Source organism: Eurytemora carolleeae, unplaced genomic scaffold (assembly GCF_000591075.1).
Source record: "Eurytemora carolleeae unplaced genomic scaffold, Eaff_2.0 scaffold346, whole genome shotgun sequence".
Lineage (NCBI taxonomy): Eukaryota > Metazoa > Arthropoda > Copepoda > Calanoida > Temoridae > Eurytemora > Eurytemora carolleeae.
This window is the reverse complement of record NW_019396332.1, coordinates 49,110-65,715: the sequence shown is the minus strand read 5'-3', so window position 1 is coordinate 65,715 and position 16,606 is coordinate 49,110. Positions and strand designations below refer to the sequence as shown.

Sequence of the window (16,606 nt, the reverse complement as noted above, 5' to 3'; positions counted from 1 at the left end):
CAACCGAACGAAAGACGGGAAACATATTCATTACTAATCCTTGAAGGATTTTACTGCCATTTGAGATTTGAGGGATTTCCGAAAGCTAGGAAACGCCTCATAAAATTTCAGTATTGACGTTTCCGTTTTTTGTTGATTCGTTTCCGTGTTGAGGCGTTTCCATACCATCTTGCATTGTGTACTATTTAATGCTTTGTTTGAATGTAAAGAGATTAGGGATTTAAGATGGAATAACATGGATGTGACACAGAAAGCACGACAGGACTCCCCAAATATTGAGTCCTTGGAAATAATGTAATTATTATCCACCCTTCAAGGGAACAGAGACTATGAGTGGACAGGGGATCCAGGGGAGCAATGACAGAGTTTCAAATGAATTTATGAGCTCTGACAGACCAACACAGAATCTTAATTCTTCAGAGGTAGTCAACAAAGGGAAATATTTGAACTGATCATAATTAATATTTAATTTTTTTGTGTTCTTACAGATTCATATCCACTTTTTGTTGATATACGTAATATTCTAGGTCTCTGGTGTCGTTTTGAATAATTATCATGGTGGGAAAATTCTCTCAAATCTAACCATACTTCAACCCATGGATCTTCCGCATTCGATTCCTCTTCAAATTCCTTTTCAATCCAATTCTTCTAATCTTCAACTGCCTCAGGACTGTAGAGTTCAGCCTCAAGTATTCTCTAGTCATCCGACACAGCCTCAACCTCAACCTGAGGTTGATGAAAGCGAGGATGAGGATATTCATGTTTGTGGATCCTGTAAAACCGAGTTTAAGATCTACAGTGAATTTCGTGCACACAAAACCACATGCAACAAACGGAAAAAAGTAAGCAATGCTGCGCAACATTCTCAATCTCCAAATCTAAATAGCTCGGCTGCAGTTGATCAGGAAATAAGGATTCCATCAGCGCCCCTGTATCTGCAGAATCAGGAGGAGGTAAATCAACAGGTATGATGTTAGTCGGGTTTCATGAAAAATGTAATGCTTTCAATCAATCAGAATTTTAGGGATGTTCTACTATCCACCTCTCAATTAGATGAAGTTACTTAATGTAAGAAAGAGATATGGTCTTACAGTTCATGTTTAGGCGTTAAAAATCAAAAAAAAAAGGGAATTTTGAGCTTTTGTTTTGCTTTTACTTATGCTGGTGCATGGACTATATATAGGCATTGGATTATACAAGATAAAATTGTTATCTTTGAACCATGCAAATTAAGGATCATGCATGTTGCTAGATCATATAGGTTGGAACTATGGAATGAACTTAGATGAACACTATCAGGACTTAGCTTTGATTGAAATTGACGTAGAACGGCGGGTTCAATTTTGTTCAATTTTGTTCAATTTATATTGGCTGATTGATTAATTGAAAGATACGATTTCATCCATGAACACTTCTTTTAACAAATTCATAACTAACATATACTTCTTTATCAATTTGGAAAATAATCTTGAATTGTTTCCATAAAATGCTTTTTTACAAAGCTTCGAAAGTTACAAAATGCCGTTTCATTTTTATTTCTATTCAAATTAAGGAAACATGACTTAATTTTCTCTCTTAAGGTTTTCCGACCTTTAGATGTATGCTATCTTATCTATATCCGTAGTTATTTAATAAATCATGTTAAGATTGATTGGTTTTTGTAAAAGTGAAGGATTTCCAGCAATCACATTTTGCTGCAAGTTATCCCTCTTTGATGTTTAAAAACTACAATACCATTTTCTTATCAGATTTACTACGTAGCCAAATCTGCAATAATATATTAATATTATGAGCAACTTACTTTGTTTTATCTAGTCTGTGGATGTTTATGAGACTGTGGAGCAGGATGATATTCCAGTGTACGCAGAAAATGCGTACAGCGAGGGATGTATAGTAACGCATGAGCAACTGGTTTCAGTACAGCCAGCTGTGCTTCAGCAGCCTAGTATTAGTATTCTGAGTCAAGGTTAGAGATACAAACCCTTTAGATTTTCTGTTCATGCAAATTTAGGATTACAAGGGGGGAGGAGGGAAGGTGGGTTGATTTTTGATGCGGGGGGGGGGGGTGTAATAATAAATCGGAAATCAAAAGGCAAGTTTTTCATCCTTTTTTAACCCAATTTAGTAAGAACGGAAAAGTACCAATCATTTGTGAGGAAAAACTTATTTTCACAATAGGGAGTAGGAATGATTTTTCAAGAAAATATACACCCCCATGTGTTAATGTTTATTCAATGTCATTATCATTGTCTAATCTGTAGCTTTTTTAGCTGTTTTAAATACAAATAGTTAGTTTGGTGTATGTATAGTTATACTGTATAGTGAATAGAGACAAGAGACAAAGTAAGATTTTTTAGTGCCGTCTCCTGCCTCTGCTACTGAACCTCAATCTGACCTACCTTCCCCTCAATCTAAGGTACAAGTTTACAAATGAATTGTCTTTTTGTTTGTCAATTTGTGACTAGTCGCAGCTGTGCTCAAGGACAGTTTCAGGATTTAAGGTAGGAGGAGGGGGGCGTAAAAAATATATATTCGCTCTTTGGGTGCATCGCCATTCTTTCTAGCTTGACCAACCTGTCGGTGGTCATTGATGACTTGTTTCAGTTCAAAAGTCTTCCAAAAATCCCCTAAATTCACTCGGGGTAACGGACTGCCCCCCCCCCTGGAACCGCCTATGGGTGTTCTACTTTAGCAAGTGCTTAATTTAGGACATTCTTTTTAATCGATGTTGATATCTGTCTTTTGAATATGAATTGATTTTTTGTACAGTTTGAAACATTTTATCCCATATTTTACTTGTTTTAAAATTTAGGTAGCACTGTTCCATGTTTGTAGTTTTGTTGGTTGTTTGTTTAGTTCTAGATATAGGAAAGATCTTGATAGACATCTTCGTACACACACAGGTTAAACAAATTTTAACTAGACTTTTATTTTCATTGTTGGATAAACTGTGCTTTTTTTCATAGGTGAGAAACCCCATTCCTGTGATCAATGTGGAAAATCTTTTGCCAGACAAGATAAATTAAAAAGACACATGAATATTCATACAGGTAATAAGATCTACACTTGACAGTATGCACACTCAAAGGTGAAAATTGAACACTGCAGCCTTACAATTTTAAATAATTATTATTTTTAAAATGTGAAATTATTTTCAGGTTTAAAGAAATATTCTTGTCCTCTCTGTTTTTACAAAACCTACGAGAAGTCTCATTTCACCAAACATACAAGAGTTCATACTGATGAGAGACCATATGATTGCCAGGTTATTATTATTATTCCAAGGTTCCGAGCTAGCTAAATCCCGCAAAAAAAGTATTCATTATGTAGACAGAGCATCTATTTTTACGCTGTCAAAGCATAACAAAAGAGTAAATTCGCACCATTTTTTATCCAAAGTTGTTTGCGCTCATGTTGCTGCGCAAGTAAAATGGTTAGCTGGGTCTGTAAAATTAGAATTGAAATATCAAAGTTAAATATTTCTAAATGTGTGCTCTATATTTTAAAACATTCAGAAATAAACCTGAAATTAATTATTTTTGTAGATCAGATATAAGTTTTAAGTCTTTTTTAGATGTGTCCTTACCGTTGTAAAAGCAGTTCTCAGCTGACAGTCCATTTAAGAACTCACACAGGTATGGAATACTTAGTTTGTTGATTAGCATGGTTACATCTAAAGTTTTTAACCTTCAAATTGAATGCAACATAATTATATAAGAGTTTTTCAGTAATATTTGCCCATGCATTAACTTGATTAGGATTCATCTATGATCCATTTCTATATTTATGAACGATTTACGATCCCATTAAGGTGACTCACCTTTCATCTGCTCCCACTTCTCCTGCTCTGCATCCTTCAAATCTAACTCTGATCTGAAAAGACATGAAAAGACCCACACCGGTGTCAAGCCATACAAATGTGATTACTGTGATCATAGGAACGTCCAGATACTTCAACACAGATAAAAATCTAAAATTAGTTAGACTTGTTAGACCACTTCAAATACATTTTTTGTCACAACAACTTCTCAAACGCAAGTTAAGAGTAAAACTTCCCTCTGCTATTCGAGAAGCATAGCTGAACTTTGAATACCAAAAAGCTGAAATTTTTTTTATTTATTTACGACAATTTTATTCCTACTTCTAAAAGTTATAGAAGATGCATGTTTTTAAAGAAATGTACTTGAAACTTGTAAAGATCTAAGATGATGTATCTGAATAAACCAGGGTTGCAATCAAATCTAACCTTAAAGCTCATGTGAGAGCAAACCACAGGATGAACGAGGTGTTCAGCTGTAATGCAGAATCATGTAACTTTGTAACTTGTGATAAGGTAAATTTTAAATGGGGATAAAGAACTGCACCGTCTTCATCTCTTTACTTCACATGATTTGGTCGAGGAAGATCAATCGTTTACCATAAATTCTTATATTTAAAAAATTAAAATTTAATGAATTTTGACGTGTTGTAAAATTGTTATAATATCTTGAACCTAATTTCATTAAAAAAAATTTAAGATGATACTCATGGCTTGTAAATAAAGGTTTGCAAAATAGATTGTCTCCAGGTTGAATTGCGTGAGCACCAGCGGAAGCACGCTGATCTATTCCACTGTAACATCTGCAGCTTTACATCACAACAACGATCCTGCTTTACCAGACATCTGGCTAAACATAGGTCTGTACCAGACAGCCGGCACTGTGTAGTGTGTATATCTTTTTCAAACTTGTTTTGTTGTTGCAATTATATGGGAACTAGTCTATTGAGTTATTTCAGTTTTGTGTTAATGTATTTTATTATTTAAACCTAATATTTTCTTTTTGTAAAATGATGTTTTAAGTCCATCAATGTCTCCCAGATAAATATGTTCTATTGTGTGTTCACCTCTTTATTTTAGTTAACAATTATCAACATTTTAGGAATTTGTCAGAGTTCAAGTGCGAGTACTGTTCTTACACCTGTAAATCAAGCAATGTGCTTTCTAATCATAAGAACAGGAGGCATGCGCACAATACGCCGGGGTCGTCTTTCTCTAAGTCAGAAAGAAAACAGAATAGCGACAAGATGGAGGATAAAAGTCCAAAGAAGAAAGTTTTAATGAAAACAATCTGCAAACCAAACTTTAAATGTGCAATATGTAATGGAGAATTTGTAAGGAGGGATTCATTACGAAGTCATCTCAATCAACACAAGAGTTTAGGTTAGTGACATAAACATAAACATATATAAATTATTTTTAAACTCAAATTTCGGGAATTTTTACTCTTCAAAATTTGGGGATTTAATAAAATATTAGACACTGTCCAGGGAAAATAATTCAATTTTGACGATCCACAAATCTTCCTTGATGTCATGTGAGTGCCACAAATAAATATTCAAACTATTTGATCTGTTTAGGAACACCAGTTCCTCATATTGGATGCATCAAGGAGACCTATGTGAGTGGAACATCTTCAAGAGAACCTGCTGTCAAGGTTGGTCATTTTTTTTGACCCATTGATTGATAAGATGATTGATTAATTGAATGATTTCCTCTTAATTAATGACTGTTTGTTGATGTTTTAAATTAATAATTAATTAATTGAAAACACTTAAAGTTAACTTAGAAATCTTAAAATTAGTTTACAGAAATAGTTAACATAAAAATTAAATTAGAAAAATTGGAATATTTGTTTCAGGTTCTAAAATTAGTGTCGGCTGAAGGTATTATTTTCAATCCCCAGGACAATAAAACCGACTCGAACATATTCTTCTAAATATGTAATCTTTCACTCACTTCATCTCATCATTTACACTTCTAACTAAGATCTGGTATTACTATTTCTAGCTAAGATCTGATATTACCCTTTCTAGCTAAGATCTGTTATTCACAATTCTAACTAAGATCTGGTATTCACATTTCTTACTAAGATCTGATATTACCATTTCTAGCTAAGATCTGTTATTCAGAATTCTAACTAAGATCTGGTATTCACAATTCTAGCTAAGATCTGGTATTCACAATTCTAGCTAAGAACTGATATTCACATTTCTAGCTAGGATCTGGTATTCACAATTCTAGCTAAGATCTGATATTCACATTTCTAGCTAAGATCTGGTATTCACATTTATAGCTAGGATCTGATATTCACAATTCTAACTAAGATCTGGTATTATTATTTCTAGCTAAGATCTGGTATTACCATTTCTAGCTAAGATCTGGTAATCACATTTCTAATTAAGATCTGATATTACCATTTCTAGTTAAGATCTGGTATTACCATTTCTAGCTAAGATCTGGTATTCACAATTCAAGCTAAGATCTGGTATTCACATTTCTAGCTAAGATCTGGTATTCACAATTCTAGCTAAGATCTGGTATTCACAATTCTAGCTAAGATCTGGTATTCACAATTCTAGCTAAGATCTGGTATACAGATTTCTAGCTAAGATGCTGTACTTAAATTTCAAACTCAAGATATTCCGAAAGGATTTAACATTTAATTTGTAAATGTTAATGTAACTTAACATTTTTTGTTATTGTATTACTGTATTGTTTGTTTTAATAATAATGCTCGTAATACTATTTAAAAAGATAAATGAAATGTAACTGATTTTTAACATAAAAATAATTTTAGAAATAAAATGCTTTAAGTTCTACCTAATAACTCAAAAAAAACTAAGTCATACCAGTTAAAAAATGAAAGAAGAAAAAACAATTTACACTGAGATAAATAATATCATTTGTTAATTTATTTATTACAAAGGTAAATGATATCATTTGTTAATTTATTTATTACAAAGGTAAATGATATCATTTGTTAATTTATTTATTACAAAGGTGGAATGAAAAACATTTAACCTGAAGAATTTATTTAATGTTCTTTCAGGTTCAAATTTTTTTTATCCCAACATCATAAAAAACAAAACAAACGATATTTTTCCTTTTCCGTTGGTTTTGACCATATTCAATTTTGTAATTAAAAATATTGTTTTCAGAAATGTATAAGAAAAAATTTTGTATTTCACATATTTTCTGTATCTTTATTTTATGTAATCAAATCCAGGGAAAACATTCTCAAAACTTTTGGATTTTTAAGCTTTATATTTAAAGTTAGTGTAAAAAGTTGTAATTCTTGTAATTAATTTTGATACAGATAAATTACCTACTATTTAGTCAACATAGGGATGTTGAATTTATATTTTTAAATGTAATTTCAGATCTCTACAATGCTGCGAGTTCTAAGGCGAAAATGTTTTTACTGCTTGAAATTTCACGAGAAGCCTGTTCAAATGAAAACATACTTTTCTACAAGAGCAACGGAAAAGGTAGAAAGGGTTTAAACAAAAAAATTGTTGGTCGTCTGACATGTTTTCCCTGAATTTGTTACATCAAAAATTAAAATATCACAATTTAAATCTATTTGCTAAATATGAATTTTGAAATTTTATAAAATAAGCTTTTTAAAATAAAATTAGAAATTTTTAATTAAGGTTGAAATCGAGTGTGGTGGAAACAGCAAGCTTGAGATCAGCACCGGTCAACTTGCTAGACTAGCAGATGGTACAGCAGTTGCCAGGTATAGATTAGTACTATTCTGCTAGACTAGCAGATGGTACAGCAGTTGCCAGGTATAGATTAGTACTATTCTGCTAGACTAGCAGATGGTACAGCAGTTGCCAGGTATAGATTAGCTATTCTGCTAGACTAGAAGATGGTATAGCAGTTGCCAGGTATAGATTAGTACTATTCTTCTTGATTAGCAGATGGTACAGCAGTTGCCAGGTATAGATTAGTACTAGTCTGCTAAACTAGCAGATGGTATAGCAGTTGCCAGGTATAGATTAGCTATTCTGCTAGACTAGCAGATGGTACAGCAGTTGCCAGGTATAGATTAGTACTAGTCTGCTAAACTAGCAGATAGTTACAGCAGCAGCTAGGTATAGATTGCTAAATAATAATAGATTAGTACTAGTCTGCAAAACTTTGGAGACATCGAAAGAATTTATAAAATGTGTCGTCTTGACAAGTTTTCAATTTGTTTTATGGTATGATACCTATTATTATTATTATTGTCATTATTAACAATCAACCAACAGACAAAGTGCAACGACCTGTAGGCTGAAATACAATGAAGATAGGGTTGAGCTCTGCCACTTGCCCTGGTCTATATGGGATCTAGTGGTTCAGATCTCAGTAATTGTAAAAAAATAAATGGCCATGAAATATGGGGTAGTAGTTTTTAAGAGCTTCATAATAAATATTCAATTAGAAAACTAAATATCTGCAGCATTCCATTATCAGTAAGTTTAGAAAACGCATTTTATAAATCTTTTGATGTCTCCGATGTTCTGGGTTAAATAGAAGTAAGTCTAGGCTCGAAAAAAATGTTCTGACAAATCCATTTACTTAAAAGATCTGTAAATAAAATGTTTCATATTTAATAAAGGGGCATGTACAATTCAAAACAGTACCTTTAAAAGCTTTTCTGAATTGGATTTCCATGATTTTATCTTCGAAAACTGAGAATTTTAGTTATGGGTTCTCTACTGAAGTGACACTTTCTCACTTTCTGCTTAAGAAATAATTAAGAAATTATCAGAATTAAACACTGTTTAAGGGGGGGGGGGGTACAAGAAATTACGACTCAAGAATTTTTCGAAATTATTAATTTTGTTCCTTATTGTTTAGGTTAGGGAACACCTCTGTAATGACAACTGTTGTCTCCAAGGGAAAACCTTCTGCTCAAGGTTTCCTTCCTCTTACAGTAGATTACAGGTTGGAAGGGAAAACGAAGATTTGAAAAATGGATTGTTGCTAAATCCAAAGAGATATTTTATCAGTTATAACATGAAAATAAATTTTTTACCCAAAAAAAAGAGGCACAGTGTGCAGGGGGTTTGGACTCATCACTGAAGTTTTTTTTAATTAAACTGACTTAAGTTCGGTTTTTAAATGTTTAAGAAATAAGATAAAGTTACTTTTTATGATTCATTTCTAGAAAACCATTAAATTTTTATCGTGTAGAAAATCAGTCTCCGAAAATTCTTTGGTTTGAATTTTTGGATACTTTAATCCATTGACCCTTTAATCCTCAAATCATCTGATCTCAAATACTTTAATCCTTAAAACCTTAAATCATTTAACCATTTTAATCATTTAATCCTTCAATTAATCCTTAATTCAGTAATCCTTTAATCAATTATTCCTTTCATTAAAAATCCTTTAATCTGTTAATCTTTAATTTGTTAATCCGTTAATATTTCTGGTTCTGGTGCTGAATCTCTAGATGAATAAATGTTTAGACAGAAAGCAGCTGCTGCTGGTCGTATTCCAACCAACTATCTACGGCGGGAGCTGGGAGCTTCTGAGAGAGAAATATTGGTTGGACGGATGATAGATCGGAGTATACGACCTCTGTTCTCTCAAGGATATCAAGTAGAAACAGGTTTATACTCTTGTATACTTTAAAGGGATTGTTCCTGTTATCTCAAGGAACCTTCGATTTAAAGAGACACAACATGGCCCCTTTAAACATTTGTCTCAGCTACAATGAGAAACATAACATTCTTTTTTCTAGCCTGAAACTTGTTTAATTCTGTTCATTTCCTTTGTATTCTCATATCAGCAAAAAACACAAGTAACTTCTACAGAGAAGAGTATTAGATAATAATGATTTTTAAGAATGAAAAAGGGGGAAAAATATCACCATGGCAAATGTACCGTTGTGAATCGGATTTGTTTTCTATTACTTAAGAGTTCCTTGATATTAAAGAAGTCCATGGATCAAAATCCATTTTATTTTCCTCGTACTTATTTTCATTTTCCCATATTTTTCCTATTTTGATAATACCAACACCAACATTTTTTCTTATCATTGAAAACTTTTAATATGTAGTTACTTATCTATACCTAAATACATAACACTAAAGCTATGTTAATGAATAGGTGAATAGGTGAATGAATGAATGAATGATCTAATGAATGATCTAGGATTGAACTGTAATCTCCTGTCTGTGGATGGAATACATGATCCTGAAGTTCTGAGTATAAATGGTGCTAGCGCAGCACTCAGGGATATTTTCATTATTATTATTATTATCAATTTTCAATATCAATATTAGGGCTTAGACTCCTTTCTAGTTTTAATCGGATTTGTCTTGGGGAAAAATTTAGGATTTAACTTTAAACAAGTCCAGATCTTGCACTGTTAATCTTCATGCACTCACTGAATTCAATTCTAATTTTATCAGACAATGAACTTCTATAATCAGTTAATTCATTAATATTCACCTCTACAGTGGTCTACAAAGTGAGTGAGTGAATGATGAGAATACGGTGTACCTAGTATATCTGATGTACCCTGGGGTCCAGCTGTTGGAGCGGTCAGGTTAGGTTACTGTAGTGGTCAGATATTGGTAAACCCGACCAGAAAAGAATTGACCCACAGCGAGCTGAACCTAGTGGTTGCTGGAACTAGGGATGTACAGACAAATTACTCACAATTCTTCACAAATACATATTATCATGTTAAAAATATATCTTTTACTGTATATAAAGCAGACATATTTGTATTAAAAGATAGTATTGCATGTGATTAAAGAACATAAGAATTTAAAAAAAGTTAAAACAGGTTTAAAGAAAAATCTCAACCAAACTTTGAAACAATTCAGACTGTCAGTTCAGGATTTATATTTTGATAAAAATATTATCATCATGTGTCCTGAAACAATTAAAAGATGAACAAAAACCTTAAGTAGGGAAATTTAATACAAATGATCTTCAAAATGACAATTAAAAAAAAAATTAGATGTATTTACCAAGGATTTGTGGGGTTGGTGATGTCTTGATTTTAACTGAAGTTGAGGACTGTTTACGTTGGTGGGGNGGGGAGGGTTCTTGGTTGCTGACTATTCGGCTCAAAAAATCCCAAATTTCGCAACAATTGAATAGAACGTTTCTCCGCACATGAAATTATGCAATTACTATTTTCTGATTGATTGATTGATTTGTGAACTGTACTCCTGGTGTATAGAGATGGGTTGGCAACTATGCTGGAAGGTGAAGCTAAATGTTTAGACCATAAAACTTTCATCGAGGCAATTCAGGTAAACTGTTTAGTCTTAAAGGGGCTGTAAGCGTAATTTTAAGTGACCCTCTATGCAAAGATGTCGATTCCCAGTTTACAATGGTACCCTGATCAGAAATGTGGAATACATTGTCGTTTTTCTAGGTTTAAAACTATTTTATTCAGGTATGTAGAAATACTAAGGTTAATTTCGTAGAGAAGCCGCAATTAAAAATAATCAGTTTTAAAAATTATAAACATTGATTTCTAATTCAAACTTGATCAGAAAAAGCTTTTAAAGGTACTGTTGTGAATCGGACGTTGCCAAATTTGCATGGAGGGTCACTTTAAATTACATTTACAGTTCCTTTAGCATGGTAAAATTATTTTTTCTTAAAGGGACTGTCAACTTTATTACCTAGGTGACCCTGCATGCTCGATTAACAAAGTCCGGTAGCCTAAAAACCTTAGGCTGTGCGTTATTCTTTTTTTTGTCTGAAAATAGAAAATTTTCATTTATGTTAATAGTGACTTGTATGTTTGTGAATACGGAATGAAATTAACAGAAAATCTGTTTCGAAATTTATGATTGCTACCTATATAGTAAATATCAGAATAATAATGATAAATGATATATTTAGGTTGGATTAGAGCACTGTGCTCGTATAGCGCTAAGTATAGAGAGCCTGGGAGAGAAGGTAGGAAGGAAGAAGAGAGAAGTTGGTGGAGAAACTACTGTACAACAAGATCAGGATTTATTGTATCTTGTGGATACTTTGTGTACTGCAAAACTTAGGTACATTGTTTACTTACTCAGTGTTTATTTTACTCTTTTAAGCTTGAGACCGGAAAATTAATTATATTTTATATTTCTTTTAATTTTACTATTTTTTAAATTAAAATTTTATTTTCTCTTGCGATCTTCCAATATAAAAAAATTAAAGTTGTTTTATTTTTGTTGAATGTTACTTATGAACACCGTATTTGTTTAGAGCTATTTATACAGATTACAGCTTGGATAAACAGTCTAGAGATGGCAAAATGTTTAAAGTTCGTGACGAAATGATAACTCAGGTATAGTTCAAGAGCTTGTGAGATCTAGTGGGCGCCGGGCAATCATGTCTAGAAGGATTTTGTCTAGTTACTATTTGACTAAAAGTAATTCCAGACCAGCTAGGACACTGGACACTGGACAGTCTTTAGAAATGACCCATCAGATCGGATTAGTTGAAATTTGAATACTTTTCAGATCTGTGAAAGGTTATTAATGCTTAAAGCAACCACCGTGAATCTCGTACAGGTCGTTGTACTTTGTCTGTAGGTTGATTGTTAACAATAACAGGCATTTTTTTCGTATATGGCCACTTAAAATATTAGTTGTATATCCCTGTTAATTTATGAGGCCCAAGGGTGTGTACAGTGGGGACTGGACCAATTCTTGGAGCACATACAAAAAACATATCATCACTAAACATATTCCAACGAAACATATCGATACAAAACCTATAGTATAGAACCCTGATCAAACTCTTGGCGTCTGTAAGTGTTTTTATCCATGTTGTTCAATTTCTGTGTTTGTTTAAAACTGTTTGTATTGTCTAAGTAAAGAGTATTAAACCTGTTTGTTTTGTCTAGGTGAAGAGTGTTAAACCTGTATGTTTGTCTCGATGAAGAGTGTTAAACCTGTTTGTTTGTCTCTATGAAGAGTGTTAAACCTGTCTGTTTGTCTCGATGAAGAGTTTTAAACCTGTTTGTTTGTCTCTATGAAGAGTGATAAACCTGTCTGTTTGTCTCGATGAAGAGCGTTAAACCTGTTTGATTTGTCTCGATGAAGAGTGTTAAACCTGTTTGTTTGTCTCTATGAAGAGTGTTAAACCTGTCTGTTTGTCTCGATGAAGAGTTTTAAACCTGTTTGATTTGTCTCGATGAAGATTTGTCTCGATGAAGAGTTTTAAACCTGTTTGTTTGTTTTTTTTCTAGGTGAAGAGAATTAAACCTATTTGTTTTGTCTAAGTGAAGAGTAATAAACCTGTTTGTTTTGTCTATGTGAAGAGTATTAAACCTGTTGTTTTGTCTCGGTGAAGAGTATTAAACCTATTAGTTTTGTCTAGGTGAAGAGAATTAAACCTTTTGTTTTGTCTAGGTGAAGAGTATTAAACCTGTTTGTTTGTTTTTTTTCTAGGTGAAGAGTGGTAAACCTGTTGTTTTGTATAGGTGAAGAGTATTAAACCTATTAGTTTTGTCTAGGTGAAGAGTATTAAACCTGTTTGTTTTGTCTAGGTGAAGAGTATTAAACCTATTGGTTTTGTCTAGGTGAAGAGTTTTAAACCTTTTTGTTTTGTCTAGGTGAAGAGTTTTAAACCTTTTTGTTTTTTCTAGGTGAAGAGTATTAAACCTTATTAATTTGTCTAGGTGAAGAGTGTTAAACCTTTTTGTTTTGTCTAGGTGAAGAGTATTAAACCTATTAGTTTTGTCTAGGTGAAGAGAATTAAACCTATTTGTTTTGTCAAGGTGATGAGTATTAAACCTGTTTAATTTGTCCAGGTGTAGAGTGTTAAACCTGTTTGTTTTGTCTAGGTGAAGAGTATTAAACCTATTAGTTTTGTCTAGGTGAAGAGTATTAAACCTGTCTGTTTTGTCTAGGTGAAGAGTATTAAACCTATTAGTTTTGTCTAGGTGTAGAGTTTTAAACCTGTTTGTTTTGTCTAGGTGAAGAGTATTAAACCTGTTTGTTTTGTCTAGGTGAAGAGTATTAAACCTATTTGTTTTGTCTAGGTGAAGAGTATTAAACCTGTTTGTTATGTCTAGGTGAAGAGTATTAAACCTATTAGTTTTGTCTAGGTGAAAAGTATTAAACCTATTAGTTCTGTTTAGGTGAAGAGTATTAAACCTGTCTGTTTTGTCTAGGTAAAGAGTATTAAACCTGAAGCTGAGAGTTCCATTCTCTCTGATATATTCAGCAGTGTCAGTAAAACAATCATTAGAAATCTCATCTTCCAGGTAAAGATATTTTCAAGGAAATGGTTGTCTATACTCTGCATGCATTATACAGGGTGTCCCAATAAACATGGGAATTAAGAGACGAATTAGAATTAACGTTGTGCCACCTAATTTCAATGGTTAAAATAAAGTTACGTCTGCTAGGCTAGATTATTTTTTATGTAAACGGTAAAAGACTGATCTGTTATTCAGCAAAACGTTCTTGTTCTGTAGCATTTCTGCAAGATAATCGGTGTAGAGAAACAACTGTACTGTGTTATGTATACAAGAATTTCTTATATTATGAAGTACAATACAGTATGCAATAAAAACATTAACAAACAAATTCTGAACTACGGCAGATAGATTATGGCTTTCCTTTTAGGCATTGCAATGCTAAATCAAAAATCTATTACAAAATCGTCACTGAATTCCCATGTTTATTGGGACACCCTGTACAATACATATTGGTTTGTTTGCTTGTTTCTTTAACTCAAGAAAGCGAGTTGAGAACCGCCCATATATATTTGTAGATAACATTGTTTATTTATCTTTTTGCCTGAAACAGAACTGAACACTTCCCTCAAACATAGATATTCTAATTATATTCTTCTTCAGGGTGCAAAGATATATCAATTAGAAAATTAGAGTTTGAGTGGAGTGTTCGTTCCTTTTTATGCTAAATAAAAAACAAGTGTTTTAAAAGGGTCAAAACAACTTACTTTTATAAGTATATGAAATTTTAATAAATATCGTTACTAATTGATCAATGATGAATAAATTATATTCTTATATAAATATAGATATATACTAGGTGGCGTGAAGGAGAAGAACTTTATGCTCCACTATGAGTTCCCTGGATATGCTACTGGAGAACTAGGTCGAGGAGGCTCAAGAAGAGAACTAGGACATGGAGCACTAGCAGAGAAAGCTCTTAGACAAGTTCTTCCTTCAGGAACACCTTTCACCATCAGGTGACCAGGAGCACCATCAACTATTATAACACCCTTCAAATCTTTAAAATATATTAATTGCAAAAGGGATTGTTCCCTGATTTAACACATAATGACCCTATCTGTAAAGGTTTAAATTACGCTTTTCCTGACGCTTCAAGAAGTTTCTGAGGACCAGAATATCCTTATGTCTATATAACAAGTGTTCCCCCAAATCATGTAAATATACGTGATAAAGCTTTCAAGGGTACCTTTGGGAAACGAACATGTCCCTTTAAAATAATGGAGTCACTTGAAATAAAATCTTATTTAGTTCCTTTAAGGACATAATCTAAACGTAAACTAAACTGTTTAGATTAACTTCTGAGGTTCTTGAATCCAATGGTTCTTCAAGTATGGCCAGTATATGTGGAGGCTCTATGGCACTTTTAGGTAAATAGTTTTACCATTTATTTACTATTAGCGACTAGGAGGAATTATCAGGGAGAACTGCCAACTTTACCAGAAATTTACATTTCAGATTTTTTTTTATAAAATATCAAAAAAGTCGAAAAACACGAGGAAACGTCAATTTCTGGTGAAGTGCAGTTCTCCCGAATGAAATTCTCGTTTAAAGTAAAGGGGGGGGGCATAGCACTTATTACTCTCCGGGAAATTTACACAGTGTATAAACATAACTTAGCATTGTCGTAGGAGGCTGATTTTTTGCATGCAAACTTAAAATTTGCAGTTATATCCCCTTCTTTAAGCAACATTATTAATCGATGAAACTTTTCAACTTTCAACATTAATTAATAAGAATATTCAATTATTTTGTTGATAATATTAATATGTCTAAATACTAAAAAAGTTATATATTTTTGTTAAAACCATGTCCATGTAAAAGCTACATTCATCTTGTAAATGCGCGAATTTTTCTCATGAAAAGAGCAGAGATGAAGAAGGTTAATAATGTTGCTCAGAATCAGAGAAATCAGATAATCAATTTGTTAAGAATAAACTGTCTAAGAAAACCCATTTACATGAATGATTTACAAATTCAGATTTTCTATTGCGCATTCGAATTTAATATTATTTGTTTGATGCGATGAACTTTTCAATTTCTATAATTTATTTTCATTTTTATAAGAGTAGAACAAAAGAGAATTTGTATAATGTATATTCAGTTCAATATGAGTAGAACTAAGGAGAATTTGCATAATGTATTTTTATTTCAATAAGAGTAGAACTAAGGAGAAGAGAAAGGGTTTGTTTACATTTTACTCCTATTAGAAACAAAATTGTAAATAAATCTCGCAAAATCTTAGCAAAGTTGGAGGACTGGCCGAAGCAGTCATGTTGACTAAATGTTTGCTTACAAAACACCAAACTAGAGGGGGGGGGGGTCCACTCCCCCCTCCCTAGTTCTATGCCACCTTGATTGTATTTTACACATTACAATTTGTGTTTGTTTAAGTTCCTAGTTTTACTACTCAAGCATGATCTTTGCTTTTTAGCTTAATATCAATTTGCATAATTTCACTTTTACAAGATTATTTGGGTTTAGTTAAGAGATTTTACATTCATTTTAATTTCCTAAATCATGGAAGGCCGGGGTTACAGATGGAGCGGGAGGTGCATTGAGGG

General features: G+C 32.7%; 2 protein-coding genes across 6 annotated transcripts in view; both read left to right on the top strand.

Moving 5' to 3' along the window:
- Positions 1-211: 211 nt before the first annotated feature.
- On the top strand, positions 212-6,520 carry LOC111701101 (zinc finger protein 64 homolog, isoforms 1 and 2). Of its 5 annotated transcripts, none has more exons than XR_002765150.1 (15): positions 212-422; positions 528-965; positions 1,816-1,966; positions 2,358-2,416; positions 2,813-2,903; positions 2,967-3,050; positions 3,159-3,265; positions 3,575-3,635; positions 3,812-3,938; positions 4,228-4,333; positions 4,568-4,677; positions 4,920-5,200; positions 5,398-5,474; positions 5,679-5,811; positions 6,418-6,520. XR_002765150.1 is itself a non-coding variant. In XM_023472249.1 (14 exons), the coding sequence occupies exons 1-14, from the start codon at positions 330-332 to the stop codon at positions 5,754-5,756; spliced, it is 1,851 nt and encodes a 616-aa protein (XP_023328017.1). In that variant the 5' UTR covers positions 212-329; the 3' UTR covers positions 5,757-6,485. The 5 variants fall into 5 exon arrangements, 2 of the variants coding, with proteins under 2 accessions (XP_023328017.1, XP_023328016.1); XR_002765149.1 differs by having other exon boundaries at positions 6,400-6,485; XR_002765148.1 differs by having other exon boundaries at positions 6,270-6,485.
- A 662-nt stretch (positions 6,521-7,182) lies between these two features.
- LOC111701109 (polyribonucleotide nucleotidyltransferase 2, mitochondrial) overlaps positions 7,183-16,606 on the top strand; it is a 34,932-nt gene continuing 25,508 nt past the window's right edge. The window contains exons 1-12 of the mRNA XM_023472261.1: positions 7,183-7,308; positions 7,474-7,559; positions 8,672-8,758; positions 9,286-9,428; positions 9,974-10,055; positions 10,329-10,460; positions 11,016-11,088; positions 11,690-11,844; positions 12,041-12,122; positions 13,956-14,105; positions 14,826-15,001; positions 15,336-15,412. Of these exons, the coding sequence (XP_023328029.1) occupies positions 7,210-7,308; positions 7,474-7,559; positions 8,672-8,758; positions 9,286-9,428; positions 9,974-10,055; positions 10,329-10,460; positions 11,016-11,088; positions 11,690-11,844; positions 12,041-12,122; positions 13,956-14,105; positions 14,826-15,001; positions 15,336-15,412 (1,342 nt within the window). The 5' untranslated portion in view covers positions 7,183-7,209. The remainder of the gene's footprint in view (positions 7,309-7,473; positions 7,560-8,671; positions 8,759-9,285; positions 9,429-9,973; positions 10,056-10,328; positions 10,461-11,015; positions 11,089-11,689; positions 11,845-12,040; positions 12,123-13,955; positions 14,106-14,825; positions 15,002-15,335; positions 15,413-16,606) is intronic.